The 18,808-nt window shown below is 37.7% G+C and overlaps 1 protein-coding gene across 6 annotated transcripts in view; it reads left to right on the top strand.

Annotated features, from left to right (window-relative positions):
• Positions 1–18,786, top strand: part of GABPB1 (GA binding protein transcription factor subunit beta 1) — a 19,378-nt gene extending 592 nt beyond the window's left edge. For 2 of the 6 annotated variants that reach the window (XM_027644154.1, XM_027644153.1), the window contains exons 2-9: positions 5,962–6,069; positions 6,886–7,053; positions 7,502–7,696; positions 8,763–8,910; positions 9,231–9,344; positions 10,909–11,094; positions 12,023–12,138; positions 17,006–18,786. In XM_027644154.1, the coding sequence (XP_027499955.1) occupies positions 5,962–6,069; positions 6,886–7,053; positions 7,502–7,696; positions 8,763–8,910; positions 9,231–9,344; positions 10,909–11,094; positions 12,023–12,138; positions 17,006–17,158 (1,188 nt within the window). In that variant the 3' untranslated portion in view covers positions 17,159–18,786. Of the gene's footprint in view, positions 1–130; positions 344–1,998; positions 2,797–5,503; positions 5,634–5,961; positions 6,070–6,885; positions 7,054–7,501; positions 7,697–8,762; positions 8,911–9,230; positions 9,345–10,908; positions 11,095–12,022; positions 12,146–17,005 lie in introns of those variants that run through there. The other 4 variants (XM_027644155.1, XM_027644152.1, XM_027644156.1 and 1 more) reach the window with 4 other exon arrangements.
• The last annotated feature ends 22 nt before the right edge of the window (positions 18,787–18,808 follow it).

The following is an 18,808-nucleotide window of genomic DNA, read 5'->3' as shown; positions in this document are numbered from 1 at the left end:
GCCCCGGGCCCCGCGGGGGGCGGGTGGTCGGTCCGTGCCCCGGCCCGGCGCCCCCGGGGCGGCGGAGCTGCGAGCCCAAGCTTGGCGCCAGAGGTGCCCTGGGGAGAGGCGGCTCGGGCGGGACGGCAGCGCTTCCCCGCCGCAGTGCCCCTCGCCCGGAGTCTGTAACTCGTGCTTTGGACTCTTAATAAAGCGTATGGTGGGAGTATAAACGTGGGATTAGGTGTTATAGTGTGGACTCTTTTTCCTGTTCTCCCCTGGTAGTCAAAGTAGTTTCCGTTGGTGGGGCACTGGTGAAGTCCCCTGTAGGAAGTCGTCTGTGCTTACAGTTCTTGAAGCATTTGTATGTTTTCCTGTAACCTGCTTACTAAGATAGCTTATGTTTAGTGGGAAATGCTGCATAGTAGAGTTAAATGTGCTTAGAGTTGTGAATGCTTGCCCTGTAGTTCTTTAGCCTATTTGCTTTTAAGTTATTCATTACTTCTGAGGTATTACTGAGACTAAGCAGTTTGGTTGAGCTGTGTATGCCCACAAAAGTACTTGTAAGGAAACCTCAGTGTGAGTGAGGTTAAGGGTGTAGATGGCAGATCAGCACACACTAGATAGAGACGCTTGTTCGTGACCCACTTTCTTTGCTGAAATCACTTTGTTTTCTAGTTGGGTTTTTTTTTAGGCCTATGTGCTAGACAGAAACTGTTGAGGAAGAGTCCTCCTGATATAATGGATGCTGTAGTTGGAAGGTGGATGACTTTTATTTAACGGTATTTCAAGTTTCAATTAATCTGAGACATCCTCTTAAGGCTGTAGTACAATTCAAAGGCTACATCACAAGCACTTAGATCCTTCGTGTTGATTGTAGCTGCTGTAAAGTAACCTTTTTGGTATCTAGTGCCAAACTTATTTGTGAAAGCTTTGTAGCTTGTTGGCAGTGCCAATGCAAATCTTGGTGCCAGTGGTTCACCCTTGTTGCATAATAACACTCTTTAGGTGTTGCAGATAATGGCCAAATCTGTGCTCTCCTTTGTAAGAAGACGACTTTCCTACCATCTGTATTATTTAAGGGAGTTGCTTGTTGATGAGAGCTTATTTAAATCAATGAACCTAATTGGAGGACAGACCTGCATTAGTATGGGCTTGACTGTCTTCTCCACTAAGCTGTTCAACAATGTTTGCTTTTCTCAGATCAGGTATTTTTCATCTGGTGCACGTCTGACATGAAGGTCATGTTGCTGTTGGAACAAACTAGAGAGAAGTTAATTAAAAAGTCATAGGGGAGAGCTGAAAGCACTGGAATTAAAGCTGACTGCAATTAACATATTAGTGTAATTTTCACTATCGTGATAGAAATGTGGATAGTCTAAGCCTATGATATTTATATTAAGATTTGAAGTATCACATGTGAAATCATTGTCAAAGTACATTTGATTCCCTTAGGAAACAATACATGAACTTTTTGAGCTTATCCCATTCAGGTTGCTAATTGATATGTACAGTAAAATCATACCAGAGTGTTTAAGTGATGCTAACTAGTATATGCTGTGCTTCAAAATATTGTTGACTCTGGTATGGACAGGCACATAAAATTAGCTAGAAATGGCAATTCTGAGTTTCTACTGTTAATGTGTGATGTTGGAATTTGTACAATGGTGGCATTTCTGAAGGTCGGGTCTGGGGAAGCAGGTTAATTTTTGTAATAGGGGAAAGAAAGACATTCTGAAGGAGCATTCTTTTTCCAGATGTAATGGATGTGAGAGATGATGAGTCTCCAGCAATTTTCCAAGTACAAGCCATGTATCACTTCAGTAGGGAAACCTCTTTAATTAGCCTTTAATGGAACTTTTTCCTGGAGTTTTTAGGAATGATTGCAAATCCTTATTAGGTAGGTAGGTGGGTTGCACGGAGCAGTCCATGCTCCTCTAGTGGAAGGATGTCTCTTCCAGGAGTGTACCTTAGTACAGACACTTTGCAGCAGCTGTTTTGTGCCTATTGGTTTTGACCAGCTGATACTCAGCACTCAGTGGTAGAAGAGTAACAAGGCTGGGTCCAGGATCCTTGTGGCAGGACACCAGTCTGAAAGATGCTGCAACATTTTAAGCCAAACTTAATTTTTCTTTGGACTGCAGACTTTGCTGCTCTGTTGTCTGTAGGCTGTGGTGTGGTAGCCCGGGTGTCCCAAGCTGCATGTTTTTCAGCTCCACTTGCTCCCCATGGAGCCCATTTCACACACAGTTCCACCTAAACTCCTGCTGAGTGCTATTATATACCCCTCTGATATATCATCTTCACAGTTTTATGGAATGTATAAAAACTTAAATCTAAGATGGATGCAAAAAAGTAGTGTGATTTTCTATTGTACTGAAGTAAAATAGCAATAATACTTTGATATAAGTATTAATTACCAGTTATTTGTGGCATCTGGCTACTGATACTGTACAGAATGCATTGCAGTAGTGAAATGTGGAAGTTAAGGAGGTCCAAAGAAGTCCAAACCCAGCAGAAGCTCTCCCCGATTTACTCAGTTGTAGACAAACCCCTCTGTTCACACAGTTGTGTAGGAGCTGTTAGAAGTCTGAAAACACAATCAGATTGCCATAAAAATAACTATAACAGTCTCAAAACTATTTCAGAGCCAGTGATGTTTTTATTCTCTGAAAGAGTCCTCATGTAAAATGTTACACAGGTGTCGTGCTGACCAAGCTTGATGGAAACAATACCGGAAAGAGAACCCTCTAAGACAGTTCAGTAGAGTTGATTGTAACACACTGTGGAGTAGCAGCAGAGTCCTGCTTTGAAATGGTAATCTCATTTCAATTTTAAATATCTAATTGTATTACATATATAGAACTTTGCTTGTGATAGTGTCACTGCACTATTGTAGTGTTACTAAATGATCTCAGTAGAGCAGCTGAAAAATTTTTCTGGAAAGGGAAATTCTCACACTGCAGACCCTTCTTGGTATGTTCCAGTCACAGCAGTGGAGGAGTGTGGGGCTTGTTACAGAGGGGTCTCTTGACCTCACAGTACTGGGCCTTGGAACAGTCTGCCAGATAGAAATGAGCTTTGGGCTGACTACTCCTGAGAAATTTTTTGAATGCATTGGTTAAAAGTGACTGAATGTGCATGAGTTTTGTTGGAAAGGCCTCTTCGTTTGCCGTTGTTAGTGCATTAGTGACATAATGGGATTTTTATTATTTTAGTTGAACAGTGTAATTTATCTTTCTTCCACTAGATGGCCCAAGCACACTTCCAAATACCCCATGAGAACTGCAACTTAATTAATTTTTAAAATAAATTCGTGTGATTTTAACTGAAGTTAAAATTCTGCATCATGAAGCATACACAGACTTTGGTGATGCTTTGTGCTTGTTTAAGATACAAGCACTGTATATCAACGGAGAGAGTGTTGGTTAATGTAAGTAATACGTGGTAATGAAGGTTTATGTTTTCCCTTGATTAGAACATTTCTTATTGAGTGTAGTACAAGGCTGTTTATTTTTGCATTGAGATGAGAACTGGTGTACTGGCACTGACAGTGTGTTCAACAGTAATTGTTCAGAGAGGCTCTGAAACTGTGTTGATCTCGGGCTGCAGTTTGTCCCTGACATCTCCTGGGAGTGAGTTGCTGTATTTTGCAGGCCACCATAATTGATTTTGGTTTTTTGGTGACTTGATTTTTGCTACGTAGGGTTTTTGTAACAACTTTGCAGGTTGTTTCACTGGTGTACAGGTTGTTTCACTGGTGTACTATTTGGGTTCTGAATAGGTGTGTTGTTAAATGTATGGACTGTAATTAATCTATTTTTGTTGTCTAAGAGACATCAAGTATAAGCTTGTCATCATGACCGTCTTTTTGGTTAGTGGAGAAAGAAAGGTGTACACTGAAGGCAGCTCTTGCTGTGAGTGTGGTTGGACACTGGAATGAGGCTGAAGAAGTGGTGGGATGTTCATCCATAGAGAGACAATCAAAACTCAACAAAACCGAGCCTTGAGCCAGCTCAGGGTCCCCTCCAGCCTCAATTATTCTGCAATTCCAAAAGGAGATTTTATTTGTTGCTTTGCTCTACTGCTGTTTAAAACAAAATTGAATACGTGGAAAAGGGATAGTTGCCTTTCTGAACTAGTTCATAACTTCAGTATTTTGCATTGAGTGCCAGCTTTCCTCTTGCTTCTGAGGACCTTGATGTGGTGGTATTAGACCAACAGTAAAAGTATGTGTGTCTGCATGTGCTCTTTTCCTTCTTGAATTGCAATCCTCAATGGGGGCAAAAAAAAGAAGCTATATTGCTTCATTTCACTGCTGCATTTGCCAAATGCCATCTCTGTCCTGTTATTAGTTTATATCGTTATTCCCAGTGTCTCTCTGTAACAGGGATGATAGATTTTCTCTTTTTCTTTTCCTCAGGATCTTTCCTAGATTTTCTCTTCTGCTCTTCAAACAGCAGTTGTCCCTTCCTCTGCATCTGACTGTGATCCTATTTTTCATTCCTTTTCTCATTGTCCTGTCCTGCAACCTTCCTACTTCTCTTCTCTTTTCTGGCTGGAGACAAATCAACATGTCCATGTGTACTAGAAGGATGGACATAAATGGAGTATTTTGGTGAAAGGGATGTTGCTGCCTGCAGTCAGTTCTATAGACAAAGAGTTATAATCTGCTTGGATTCATGGCCCTACTGATACATGTTGAAGTTCTCCATTTGCAGTATTTTGGTCTTCCTTTCTAATTTTTTCCAAAGTCCATAGCTTTCAGTGTATTGAGCAATGGACCACAGAGAGTTTACCAGTTGAGCCAGAGACAGAGAAGTTTTTAAATACATTGTTTTTGTGATAGATGTGTATGTTTAAGAGGATTTCTTTCCAGAAGTGATATATTCTACCTTTGTGTAGGAAATTGGCTGTCTGGCCTTGCAACTGCTGTTATGAGTAAACCAGACTTTACTTTGCATGTGACTGGAAACTAAACTGATGAAAGCAATTCCCTTCTTAGCAACCTGGTAGTGGAAAACATAGCTAGAGGACTAAAATGTTAATGATATGTCTTGGTTAGCAGCATGTGTTATGGTTTAGTTCAGATTTTTTTTTTACTGAACAAATTTAATAGCAAGTATGAAATAGAGTGGGCTTAAAAATGTGTATTTCTAGGAAATCTTTGATGTAACAGAAACAGATAGATGTCATTTGTCTACCTGTATTTTGGCATGCTCTGTGTTATATGGAACTTGGCTGTAAGAGGATGTTATCTAATCACAATGGGAGGGTTTTTCAGCTGGTATCTCAGTCATGTCTCAAAACTTTGCTTGGTAACTACAGACAGTTGAAGCAGGTAGTAATATTTGTTTTCAGGCAAACACTTCATACATCTGGTGTATGTAGTACAATAATATGCTCGTTGTGTTGTTTTGCAGCCGGGAATACAGAAATTATACTTTAGGGTGAACAAAAATAGTGATGGACAAGATGTCAGGAAGGTGTTGTGTTTCATGTCTATCTCAATGCATTTACATAGTGGTACCTCTTAAATACATGTGGGCATTTTGGGTGAGTGGATGCAGTGCCTTTGGGTGTGTGACAAGGCAACCACGATGTTGTAGTACCCTTGGAAAGCTGGACAAAGCTGCAGAAGGTTGCAGAATCAGGTGAGAGCTTCTAAACCACCTTCTGCTATAAGAAATGTGCATCCAGTTCAGTTTAAAATTTAACTTTACAGCTGCTGTGGTTACAGCATTGTAATACTGAAATCTCCACCCCAGTATCACTTCTGTTTGGCTGGCAAAAGTAATTCTAAAATCAAGCTGCTTATTGTGATCAGCAAAGCTCATTCCCGTGGCTAGAATGCCAGCTCCAATTTTTGAACTTTTCAGAGTAGTTCAGAAATATTAATTGAAAAAAAGAACAGCATGTATGGACTTAAAATAGTATTAATGTTTTTGTTTTGCCTTTATATTCCTGTATGTCCCTCACTAGATGTCACTAGTAGATTTGGGAAAGAAACTTTTAGAAGCTGCACGAGCAGGTCAAGATGATGAAGTTCGCATTTTGATGGCAAATGGAGCACCTTTTACCACAGACTGGGTAATGAAAACTTTTGCAGTGTTTGGTAGATCATCTTACTTTTCTCACGTGAACAAGAAAATAGTACTGTTACAATTATGCATTTATATTGCAATTCTTCTTGGAATTCTGCAGTCACATCATCTAATGTCTAATTTGAAATTAAAATTACCTGTTTCTTCATATAACCTCCTACTGATTTTATAACAGACTGTGAATGAGCTCATTCTGGTGACTTTTAAGATGAACTTTGGAGTTGTTAATGGGAGAAAGCAATAATCATCCTCCTAGTTATTGTGTTTATGCATTTAGTATAGTAAGAGGTCTGAATTATGAAAGCAGTCCCAACTGCCTAATGTGTGCAGCTGAGAGTTCCCTGATACAGGGGCTCTGAGTTGTCTTTCAGAGGTGCATATTTTTGAATAGGTTGTATAGAGAGGTCAGGTACCTAAAATTCCCAGGGTATTTATAAGCTCTTAAGAGCCTTAATCTGCTTAGTGACCTAACTTTCAAATTAACTCTGTTTTTGAGGAGGAGATTGGACTTAAGTGACTTCCAATGTTGTTATGGTGTGACCAACCTTAAAAATGGGGTTAGGCCCCTTGAAATGTTACACTTCATAAAGACAGAAAAAACACAGAAAAAAAGGAAACAACAACAAACTTTCCCTCCTCCTCTTCATATTCTGTGAAAGCCCCAACAGCTGCTTTCCTTGAGACTGCAAGGGAGAATGATTTTTAAGTGCTGGCTTGACACCTGGGTTTGATAGCTCCAGAATAAGAAGAAATACTTCATACTGGCATCTGTTAAAACTCCACATTTTCTATTACATTCCAGCTGGGAACATCTCCTCTTCATCTAGCAGCACAGTATGGACACTACTCAACCACGGAGGTGTTGCTGCGAGCAGGTGTGAGTCGGGATGCCAGAACCAAAGTGGACAGAACTCCATTACATATGGCAGCATCAGAAGGCCATGCCAGCATAGTAGAAGTCTTACTTAAGGTGAGCACTTCTGAAACAAGTCTGAGATGGGAATATTGCAATGGTTTACCATCAGATATTTGCAATTTTCTTTTAGTCATGAAACTAAGATTGAAATTACATCGACAGTTACACTGTGTGCGTTGGGAGCTTTGTTTTCCTGTTAAGCTGTAATTTATTTTAGCATTAAAATCATCAGGATTTCAGGTGAATTATTCACTGCTATTTCAAAATAAGTCTACTCCCTAATTTGACATTGTGTTTAGTAAGAGATTTTAGAACTGAGATATGTTTTAGGGACTCTTTAATCCTTTGAAGTAAATACTTTATTTGGTAGTTAGATTGAAGTACTTTTAATGAACTTGTAAATGTAAGATAACAAGGCATTCCTGGTCAGAAAGACAATTTTGGGCTTCATTCTGGTCAGATACTTCTAATGACATAGTTTATGCAATGATCTTGTTTGTAGCATGGTGCTGATGTCAATGCCAAGGACATGCTCAAAATGACTGCACTTCACTGGGCTGCTGAGCATCACCACCAAGAAGTTGTAGAACTCTTGATAAAGTATGGAGCAGATGTTCATGCTCAGAGTAAATTTTGCAAAACAGCATTAGATATTGCAGTAGACAACGGGAATGAAGACATTGCAGAAATATTACAGGTAACTTTTGATTCCTGTACTTGATTACATACGTCATAAACTAAGCTTTTAATATAGCAGTTGTGACACTATATAATGACTGATAATGCCAAACTCCAGTCTAGTTCACTACATGGAGATGAGATCTATGTTAGTAAACATTACTTGGCTGAAGAACATTTTCATCACCTACAAAATCAAGGATATGTATCCTTTATTTTCTTAAATTTCAGTGTTGTAATACACAGAACAAGGTGGCCTCTTCACAACTGAGGTGTGAAAAATTAACTCCCTACTCTGACAGTATGTTTTGACTATACCCTGGTGTTCAGTTAGCTTCCTATGTGGATATTAATCTCCTAACAATTGGAGATCAAGACAGGAGAGAAGAGATGACAATTTTTTCAGAAGCAGAAAAGCTAGGATTGAATTGTTGGAGAAGTGATTGTGATCAGGATTATAATAGATACTTCCATGGAAATGTGTGCTCACTGTTCAAAACTGTTGTTAAAGGCAAAATAAGTGATAAGCATTATTGAGAAAATAATAGAAAGCAAATGAAAAATACCATTATGCCACTGTATAAATCTGTTGCTTCCCTACATCTTGAATTGTCTGAACTTCTGATCTGTCCCTTTAGCCTGCTCTTCGTTGCAGAAAGGGTAAAGAGAAGTTAATAATAATTCAAAGAAAGACAAAAAGGACACTGCCATGTACATTTCGTAGCAGTTGCTGAGCTGTCAGAGCAGATTTTCATGGCCTGTGTCTGCCCCAGCAGTCTTGGTTCTTCAGGCTTCTGTTTTAGATACATGAGCTTGTATATCTGCAAAAGGACCTTGTCCTCTTTATTTAGAGTAAATGGTAGGGAGAAGCAGTGGTGTGTTGTTACACTTTTTGTCTTTAGATTTCTGCCAAAAAGACCCCGTTTATGTACTTGGAGACTTGACATGATGTGTGTGTATTGCATGAGTATAATGAGGGAGATCCTCCCTGTTTGTGTGGAATGGCAGTAACTGTAGCTCTTACACAAGGCAAATGACTGCTTTACACCTGCAGTTGAAATGATATGATTGCCTTTGTGTCCTAGATTGCAATGCAGAACCAAATCAACACAAACCCAGAGAGTCCGGACACTGTGACGATACACGCAGCAACACCACAGTTCATCATTGGACCTGGAGGGGTGGTGAACCTAACAGGTCTGGTATCTTCTGCAATTACATCCAATGGAACAGGTATTCAGATGCCTATAGGATAGCCACTAGGATTTTATGCTTTGATTTTCACACTTAGTGAAAAGCTTTGAGGAAAAACAGTGGTAAGAATAGTTACCATGTTCCTCTTCAGTGTTTTTTATGTGTTGTAAATACATATGTGCCTAAAACAGCAATCTTCACAGAGCTAAATTATCAGAAGTTGTACTTGCCTAACAAACAGCTTCAGAATAGCACCTAGGTTCAGCAGAATGCTGCTGAAAATTGTGTGTTAGAAGCTTCAGTGCGATAATAATTTAGTGGTTTTAAATTTATCAGCTAACTTTTTTTCATTCTACTAGATGAAACAGGAGTGTCTGCTGTACAGTTTGGAAATTCATCAACATCAGTATTAGCTACGTTGGCAGCTTTAGCAGAAGCATCAGCTCCACTGTCTAATTCTTCAGAAACACCAGGTTAGAAAGCATTTAACCTAATGTAATAATTAAAAGTACATAAAATTCAACTTTCCTGTGGCACATAAAGTGGTGTGGTAAATAGTGCTTATATGGATATAGGTACAAAAGGAGAGCAAGGAATGAAAAATGACCATCTTTATGGGACTGTTTTTCTTTTATATGGAGTAGCTTCTCTTTAGACAAAATCTCCACTTTTCTTTCAAGGTTTGAAGAAGTCCTTGCAATGTTTCCTTCCAGAGCTAAAACCCCAATATTGAATTTGAAACAGAAAAAGATCAGAGCTGTTTGCCACAGCACCTAGTATTGGCACTTGCAACTGGGACTTTTCTGTGACAGTGGTCTTTCTTACTGCTGAGCCTGTGCTTGGGAGCCAAATCAAATTCAGTACACCACCACTTATTCATGAGGGACTTGCTGTTTTGGTTTACTGAATAAACACTGTGAATGTTTAAGCAGTGCTATAGGACAGTGATCTCTGAACATAAAGATCTTCAGAAGACAATGACTGCAGTCATTATTTAAACTACAGAGTGATTTTTCTGTGTATGTTATATTGTAATTAATTTAAAAGATGAAAGCTTCAGGGTTTTATCTGCCTTCTCTCATCTTGAACCTCACAACACAGATCTATAGGGTTTTAATTTCATCTTGGTAGATAGAAAGCATTCTATTGTCTGTTATTTTAATCAAAGGCTTTGCTTTTACCCTGACAAATTGAAAATAAAATACAGAGTTAGTGTGCTTGAATTTCTTTGATTGTGTTACTAGTGATCTTGCTCTTTGTCTCAGTATCTTGTTGTTTTAAAAATAAAGGTGGTAGCACAAGACCTGAGTTGCAGCATATAGTGCAAGCTGTGGCATATGAAGTTATATACATAAAATGCTTGTTTTACTTTTTAAGCTTTATCTTTCTTCTTCAAATATGTAAAAATGTCAGCTTTAGTCTTGTTTCATACTTTATATAATAAAGTTGTGGGTGTGTTTGAAGTAGTGATGTAGTACAGACAAAGCTCTGAGATTCTGTAGAGGTCCTTCAGTTTTTTACCATCTTAAAAACCGTTGTGTTAAGCAGAGAAATCTGGGCTGGGTCCTGATGTATGGGTGGCAAGGCATTGGTTGAGAAGTAGTTTCAAGGTAGTATTTCAAGTTTAATTTTTTTTTTTTAATTCCACTATTAGTGTAACTTAGTCCAGCTTATTTATTTATAAGTAAAAGTTATTTGTGTTCTTAAAAGTACCTCTTCTTGCTACCATGTTAATACGGAACCCAAAGCATCAATTTTGAGTGGGGTATATCTATTAGCAAAATGCAAAAAAAAAATTATTATATTGAGCAAGGTAGACTAGGACAGTGTTGCATGTATTTTTCAAAATGTGAGTGCTTTATGTTGGTCTGGTGAAAGATTTCTGTTAAAATATAATACACAGTAATGTATTAATTGAGGGAGGGTTAAATTTAAAAAGTTCTGGAAGAAATTTTTTCTCAGTTGTACCAAAATGCATTTGAAATTATAAAGTTTAATTTATAAACTGACTTAATTTCTTCACTAATCTGTTGATAGTTGTGGCCACAGAAGAAGTTGTGACTGCAGAATCTGTGGATGGGGCCATTCAGCAAGTTGTCAGTTCTGGAGGTCAGCAGGTTATTACTATAGTTACAGATGGCATTCAGCTGGGTAACCTGCATTCCATTCCAACCAGTGGAATAGGGCAACCCATCATTGTGACCATGCCAGATGGACAGCAAGGTGAGTGCAGACTTGTATGATTCCAGATTGAGGAACTGTTTTAGTTACAGTAATAATAATGACTTATTAGGTGCAAATAGCTTGGACAATTTTGTGTACATCCAAGAATTCTTATACTACAGAAGACTCAAACGTGAGCTACTGCAGTTCAGTGGGTTAACACATGTCAGCTGAGTCTCTGCATTAGGAGAGAGAATGGAAGAATTACTAAACTGTATGGAGCAGAAATGGGACATTTAAGGAAAAAGTGATAACTCCTTGCTTTGCCTTCAATAAGTTTGATTCTTGCAAACTTGTTAGGAAAACTAGAAGGTGGAGTAAAATGAAGCCTTCTTCCAATACTCATGCTGTTGCCTTGCTGGAAATGCAGTGGGGAGGTGAGGCTTGGATTTAGAAATCTGATGCATGAAGCAAGCTGTGCAAGTCCCATGGAGTGTGTTCTTAACAGGACAAATGTCAAGTTTTAGAGCAGCAGTGACAGAACCAGTGAAGCCAGGGTGACACAAACGTTACTGTTGGGCCATGTGTACTTTGTAGAAGCTGCTAGTATAAGTGCTATTTTGTGATGTGTGTGTTTTGGGTGATTTCTTTTAAGGATGCTCTGTCACCACTACTTAGATAAAAATGACTCCTCCTCTGGTTTCTTCATAAGAACTGGCAGCGTGAAGCTTGGAGAGTTGTACACTGAAGACTGTAGATCTCACTAACGAGGAATTTTAAAATTCTTTAGTAGTGTACAAGCAGCTAAAATTTTAGTAAATTTTCACCATACTGACTTCATAATGCACTTTATTATATAGCTGTGTTTTCAGAAGGAAACGTCTCTGCATTTTATTGCTGTTAATAAAATTACTTAAGTAATATGAGTTTTATATAGTGCAAATATTGTTTGAAGTAAATATGTTTACACGTACAAATATGTTTTCAGTATTAACAGTCCCAGCAACAGACATTGCTGAAGAAACTGTGATAAGTGAAGAACCGCCGATGAAGAGACAGTGCATTGAGATTGTTGAAAATCGTGTGGAGTCTGCAGAAATAGAAGTAAGGAGTATATTACATGATCTGTGTTAAACAGTGTTCAGCACTGAGTATCTGGTTGTGGTTCAGGTTAATTTCTGTGTTACCACAGAAGGAAGTGTGTGAAACAATAACTTGTTCAGTCTCTCCTGTTACTGAAAGTTGTCTTTTACAAAGTTGTAAAAAGAAAACAGGAGGGCTATTTGCTTCATCCTGTGGTCATGCATGTAGAAGTGACACTTGTTTAAGTGTATGATAATGTAAATTTTTTTGTTTTTACTCTAAGGTCACTGACTGGTTTTTAAATTTGGGCACCGATATATTATCGAGTGACTCGACTCTTTCCGCTGGGGATGAATGAGGGAACTGTATCCTCATCTTTCTGTTACAGCCACATGCTTGTCCTGATTGTGAGATCATATTTTTAGCAATGTTTCCTTTCCATTCATGATATCTAGATAACTGTTGATGGAAGTGTGAAACAGTAAGATTCTGTGTTTGTCTATTTTTATCTGTATGTCATCCCCTGCCGTTTTTTTTAATTCCGAAGCAATTTACTATTACACAACTTTGCACTATCCATTTTTTTTTAAACTATAGTGCAAAAGACCTACAACTGTGGAGAGTGCTTTTCTTTTTATATGACAAATAGCTGTAGCCATTCAATTTAAAAATGTAGCTTTTTTTATATTAGCCACAATAGGTCAACCATCTCATTCCTTCTCCTGTTACTTCTAACTGTGCTGACCAGTTTTGGTCAAAACGTTATGAAAATTGCTGTCTACTTTGACTAGACTGTAAGTTCTCATTTTGTCAGCTCCATGATATTTCATTTATCTAACATTGTAGTCTCCAACTTCTGTTCATATTATCAAATTGTGCCTAATTGAATACTTTTTGTTGTACAGTGTGTACTGTATGTTACCCATACCTAATAACAATAATTACCATCTCTCATCTCTTGCTTTCCCTGTCCCTAAGTTGTCGCATCAAATACTTTTGGCCTCTGCAGCTTTGTGGTCATTACAGATTATCCCGACAGTTGAAATTTTCTTGCTGCATTTTTTAAAGTGTATGACTGTTACAATAAAAGCATTTCTTTGTTCACACTTTTAAAAATCTGCCTGAATTATTCGTAAAGGAAATTATGTTTCCTTAAGTATTTTAATAATTCTGTTAGGCGAATTTAAAAAAATACAGATTAGTTAAGGAATAAATTGATCTGTTCCTGATTAGAGATAGTTGGTATAACAGTACCAATAATTCTTTTAAGGAGATTACCAGTTGCAATTTTATATGTTGAACACATTTCTCAAATATAAAAAGAGGTTGGTTTAAATGAGTTATTTTGCCTGTTACTTTTAAGTGCAAGTTTTGATGACTGACCTTTCCCTGCCTGTACAACTGGAATTGCAGATCTCTGCCTCTGTGTGGAGGACAGTTAACTTCAGGGACCTTATCGTGGTTCACAGGGGTATGGTGCTACCTTGCTTTGGTAGCAGTGACATTAAAGAAGTGCACGTGAAGTCGCTTTACTTCAAATTTCTTTGTCACAGGCAGTGGTAGATACTTGAATTTGGAGAGAGTGGGCCCCCTCTCCTCATTAAATTATTTTTAAAATATTTTAAAATATAGAAATAAAGAAAACCTTAATTATTTGGTTTCTTTGCCTCACACTGATTCATTCCTTTATTTCATTATAAAGAGTTAATTCAAGGCTGAATCCTTTCTTCAGCTGTTTTAAATTCATAGTGTGTGAACAGTTAACTGTAGTTTCAAAGTTTCTGTAAGTTGAAAATCCTCCCATTCATGTGAAGTAACAAATTTTCCTCTGAAAGTATTGTGAAATGACTAAAGCGGTAGTGGTGTTTTTAAATTCTCTTTTCCAGGTCTGTTAAGTTCAAACATTTTGGCTCATTTTGAAGAGTGATAGTTTTCCTAAGCAGTTGGATATTTTAAACATGGGATGGCAGCAAAAAAACCCTGTCACGCAGATACTCTGTTTTTCATTTCATGCATAATTCATTAATGTACAGTGATTTTTATTTTCATTCTTTAATTTGACTGTTTTTCACATGATGTATGTTTGAAAGGTGACACACACACATTAGAACCAGGACAATAATTTCACTAGACTAAAAAATAATCATAAACTAATTCTCTTAGTGAATTCATATCCCTGGTTTTCTCTGTTGTTCAAAAGAGTGGTTTGGTTATTTTAGTTATGGGCTTTCCTGTTGTCAATATTTAGACTGTTAAGAAAAGTCACATGTAATGAAGAAAATTCCCAGATAAAATGGAAGATTGCTTAAGGGCACTGAGGATCCTCTAATTTGATTTTTACCTGGGTAGGTGTTTATATGATACAAAAGGACTTCAGATCTTTAGAAAGCTTTCAGTTGTGTTCTAAAGAATGTCCCAAGAACACTGTCTGGGTTTGATTAAACTAACATCAGATACTATTCTAGATGTCAAAGTTAAGGAACCACTTTTCACTGAGTTCACTGTAGATAATTGCTCCTCTGCAAGTGTTGGGTTCTTTCCTCTGCTGTCACACAGTATACTTGGCCTCAGTTCCTTAACTCATTCTGTTTGTGTTGGGACAGTAAAAGGTACTCCTGTTAGCTGCTGGACTAATCTACATGCTTTGAATTGCTAGTCTGCCTAGAAGATACTGGTTTTATCTTGGCCTTGCCCTTTGAGACTGGGGTTTTTCCTTTTTTTTTTATCCCGTCCTTAATATGCTATACTACTTGTGGGTACACAGCTCTAGTTCTCTCTTCTCTGGGAAATACTCTTAAGATGTGGTCTGAGAACCTCTCCACCCCCAAATGTTTGCAGGGTGCACACACTCCATAGCAGTGATGGCCTCTTGCTGTTTGTAATGCACTGCAGAACTACTGGCTGCTGAGATACCAATGGTTCTTATTCTACTGCAGCCCAGTAGATAGAGCAGCTTTGCTTCGTGGCAGTATTAGTTTTCTGATGGTTTTTATGAGACAAATTCATGGGATAGATAATGCCCAGCTCATTGTATCCCAGCCCTCCAAAGGCTGCTTTCCATATGTAGTAGGATCAGCTGTTTTGACTGCTTCTTTGACAATTGTCTTGTAGCTCTTTGCACCAACACTCTGTTCCACGTGACTGTTTTATGTAAGCTGTTGGCTCCCCTCATACTACACAGATAACCTATGGCAGTAGCAGTGCATTTTGCTTGGACTGGTGCTGGAACATTGTTGGTGTGTTTCAGATCCTCTGAGTTGTAGGCTCTACTGTTCATGTGGCATCTGTCAGTCTAGTTGCTGCCTGGATTGACTGCTCGTAGAGCAGAATGCAGATTTTCAGAGGTGGAAGCTGAACTTCCTTTTCAAATAAAGCAAGCAAGACCAGATGAGCTCTCATTTGATTAGTGTATGCTTCAAATGAAGCAAACCCCAGCTTGCTGCCTTCAGCTCTTAAAGCCCTTTTGAAAAAGAAGTTGCACTTACTGTTCTGTATTCTAGCCAGCCTTTATAACCTATTAATAACATCTCTCCTTCACCTGTTGTTTTTGCTGTACAGGTGCTGCTGTTAGGAATGATCTGATCACCTGTGTCATTGTATTTCAGCACATTCAGCACAGCATGTGACTGCTAAATGTGACTGTGACAAGTACTGAGAACAGTAGTGAGTTGAAGGGAGGCAGAGTATTTTGTATTTTTCTGACCATGAGAATGTGTGAGTGCATCAGAGATGAAGAATAGGGATGCTGTTATGGGAGTGGGGGGGAGGCAAAACTTCTAACAGCTGTTTGAGGTATTAAATGGGAATGTGGTACTGAACTGCTGGGGTGGGAATAAGCTGAAAAGGCAACTTATTTTCACTGGGCCTCAGTTTTTTGATAAGTTTTGTTTTTCTGGGAGATGGCTTGCTTCTCTGACAGCCTTCCTTCCTGCTCCTGTTTAACGACTACAGTGGAAAGAATGATATTTAAATCTAATACTACCTTACTCATAAAGTATGATGCACTTTAATGAAATTGTATTTGGTTGAAGATCAAAACAAAACTATTTCCCAAGCAAATTGCTTTTTCAATTGGGCTCAGTGCAGCATCAGACAAAATGACAGTACCTACATCACTGGAGATGGAAATGCATTCTCCTTAGTTCCTAAGGCAGCTTCAGAGGAAGTGGCATTTCCCATATGATTTTGCTTGGAAACTATTTTATACCCATTCCCAACAAACTTGTATACAGAACTTCTCCAATTACTTCAGTAAGGATTTTTTCAGTTACTGCTTTTGAATTGAAAAACCTTATCTGGCTAAATGCCTGTTAATTCATAAAGATGTGATATCCTTGGGGATGTAATTATAACTCTGGATTGCATTGAATCAATCACTGTTTATAGAGACCAGTGAGATGTGTATTTTGGTCAGTGGGCAGCTGACCAGCACAAAGAGCTGTTAGGTAGCAGTTTTTCATTATATTATCTGATTAGAAATAAAACAACAAGGGACAATTTTGTTAGATTGAATTCCAATTTTAAAAAGTAACAAAGGGAATTGAATCATTGGAGAAATGTTAATATATTATGCGAATATTTAATCACCATGCTTCCACTTTTTTTATTTAGCTCTTTTTTGATGAAGACTTGAGTGGTACCTTTGCAGCTCAATAGACTCAGGTTTACTGTATCCACAGCTGAAACCTTGTTGTGGGGAGTTGTCTGGTGTTATAATTCATGTCTGATTTGCACAGCAGCATTCATACAGGTCTGCCTGAGTAAGAACTGAACAGTTCCTACTTGATACCCTAACACTTGAGCTGCATGTAAAGGAAAAGTATTTGCCTGTTTAACTTCTATTTGATACTTATTTGACACAAAGTATTGCTGGTTCTGTTTCTAATAGGAAAGAGAAACTCTTCAGAAACAGCTGGATGAGGCAAACAGAGAAGCACAAAAATACCGTCAGCAGCTTCTAAAGAAGGAACAAGAAGCAGAGGCCTATCGGCAGAAGTTAGAGGCAATGAACCGCCTCCAGACTAATAAAGAAGCTGTTTAATAAAAAATGAACACACTGCAAAGCCTGTTACTTTCAAAAACCTGCAGTACAATCTTGAACTGTACACTATATAGGTACAGACATGGGATTTCATGATAGAGAAGATGCTACAAGTTGATAACTGGACTTAAGCCGTGAGCTCTGATTAATTTCTTGTAACATAAAAACTCTGAATTTAGAAATTGTGAAAAGTATTTAAAATGAAATACTGTAAATAGTTGGTTTTTTTACAGTTTCAAAATAAGTTGATAAATCTTTTTGAAGGGATCCAGAAACATGAAAAGCCAATGTTTTTGTGAAATTTTTGATTTTAGTATGAATCTACTTCTGAAAAACAGAACAGTTTTAAGGGTGATGTTGATTTAAGCTTGAAAATTGATTATGTGACAAAATTAATTAACAGTTATTTCTACATGATAACAACTCAAACAACTTCTCTGAATAAGACATTTCCAGGTGGAAATCTTTGTACAGCTTTAAGTAGTTGTCTCAGATTCTCTGAAAACCATTTTTGGTTTTTTTTTATTTTAGGTGGTGAAATTTTTATATTTAATTTCAGATATATCCAAGTAGATTTACATGTATATGAAGCTAATATTTTTTAAACTTTTCAGTTTGTACATATGCTGCATGTTTTTATAATTTCTACACATACATCTTGCATAGGTATTTTTCAGCAAAGATGAGAAAAATTATGAGAAAAATGTTTAGCCTATAGGTCATTTGAAGTAAGCTAGCAGCCAGTTTTATCGTGGATGGTATATTTCTTGGAAGAATGTAATTTGTAATTAAGAAGAACAAAAAAGAATCTTAATTTACATATTAAGAGGCAAAATTTGGTAGTGGAGGCATTGAAACTTCACTTTGTGTGTCTTACAATTTTCCTGTACAAACATTTTAAAGTTCAGTAATGAATAGAAAAGAATGTCTCCACTGGAACACAAATAGTAGTTATTTTAGAATATTCCTATTGATCTCTCTTCCCCAATAGCCTTGAAATTACTTCAGTGATACATTTTTTTCTGAACAGACTTTTGCATTTTAATTATGCAATTGGACAAGTAATTTTTTTATGTTGTAGTGATGCTCTTCCTACCCAGCATCATTGTTCCTCACTGTGATACTGTGTTTGTGTGTGTCTGTGCAGTGATCTATTATGCTTAAAATTTATATGGCACGTTACATCTTCAGCGCATTGTAAAATCTTTTAAAGAACCCTTTCCTATACTACCTGAGGCAGGTAAGTGTTATTGTCTCAATTTTATAACTGGTATAAATGCAACACAAGGGAGTGGTAAATGACTGGCTTAACACCACATGAACCTGTGGTCACCTGGGAATGGATCTCAGGAGTTCCTGGCTTCTAGTCCTGTGCTTAGACTGAGCTGCCTTAAGACTGTTCAGTGCTGTGTTACATTAAATTTTGAACTACTGTGCAGATTCGTTTTTTGTAAGATAAAATTCTTTGTGCTTTGCTTTGTTGTTCCATGTTCACTGCTTTTATGGAATTGTTTATATAAACTTAAGCAAAAAGTCTGGTTTATCTATACTGTACACGGAAGAATTACCCTTAAAACTGTACTCTGGCCTACTTTTTCTATTTTACAATTAAATATCTTTTCCACATATGTATAGTGTAGAATCAATTCC

The sequence above is a fragment of the Corapipo altera genome, unplaced genomic scaffold, assembly GCF_003945725.1.
Source record: "Corapipo altera isolate COAL_440 unplaced genomic scaffold, ASM394572v1 50, whole genome shotgun sequence".
NCBI lineage: Eukaryota > Metazoa > Chordata > Aves > Passeriformes > Pipridae > Corapipo > Corapipo altera.
Note: the sequence above shows the minus strand (reverse complement) of the source record. Positions and strands in the feature narration are given on the sequence as shown.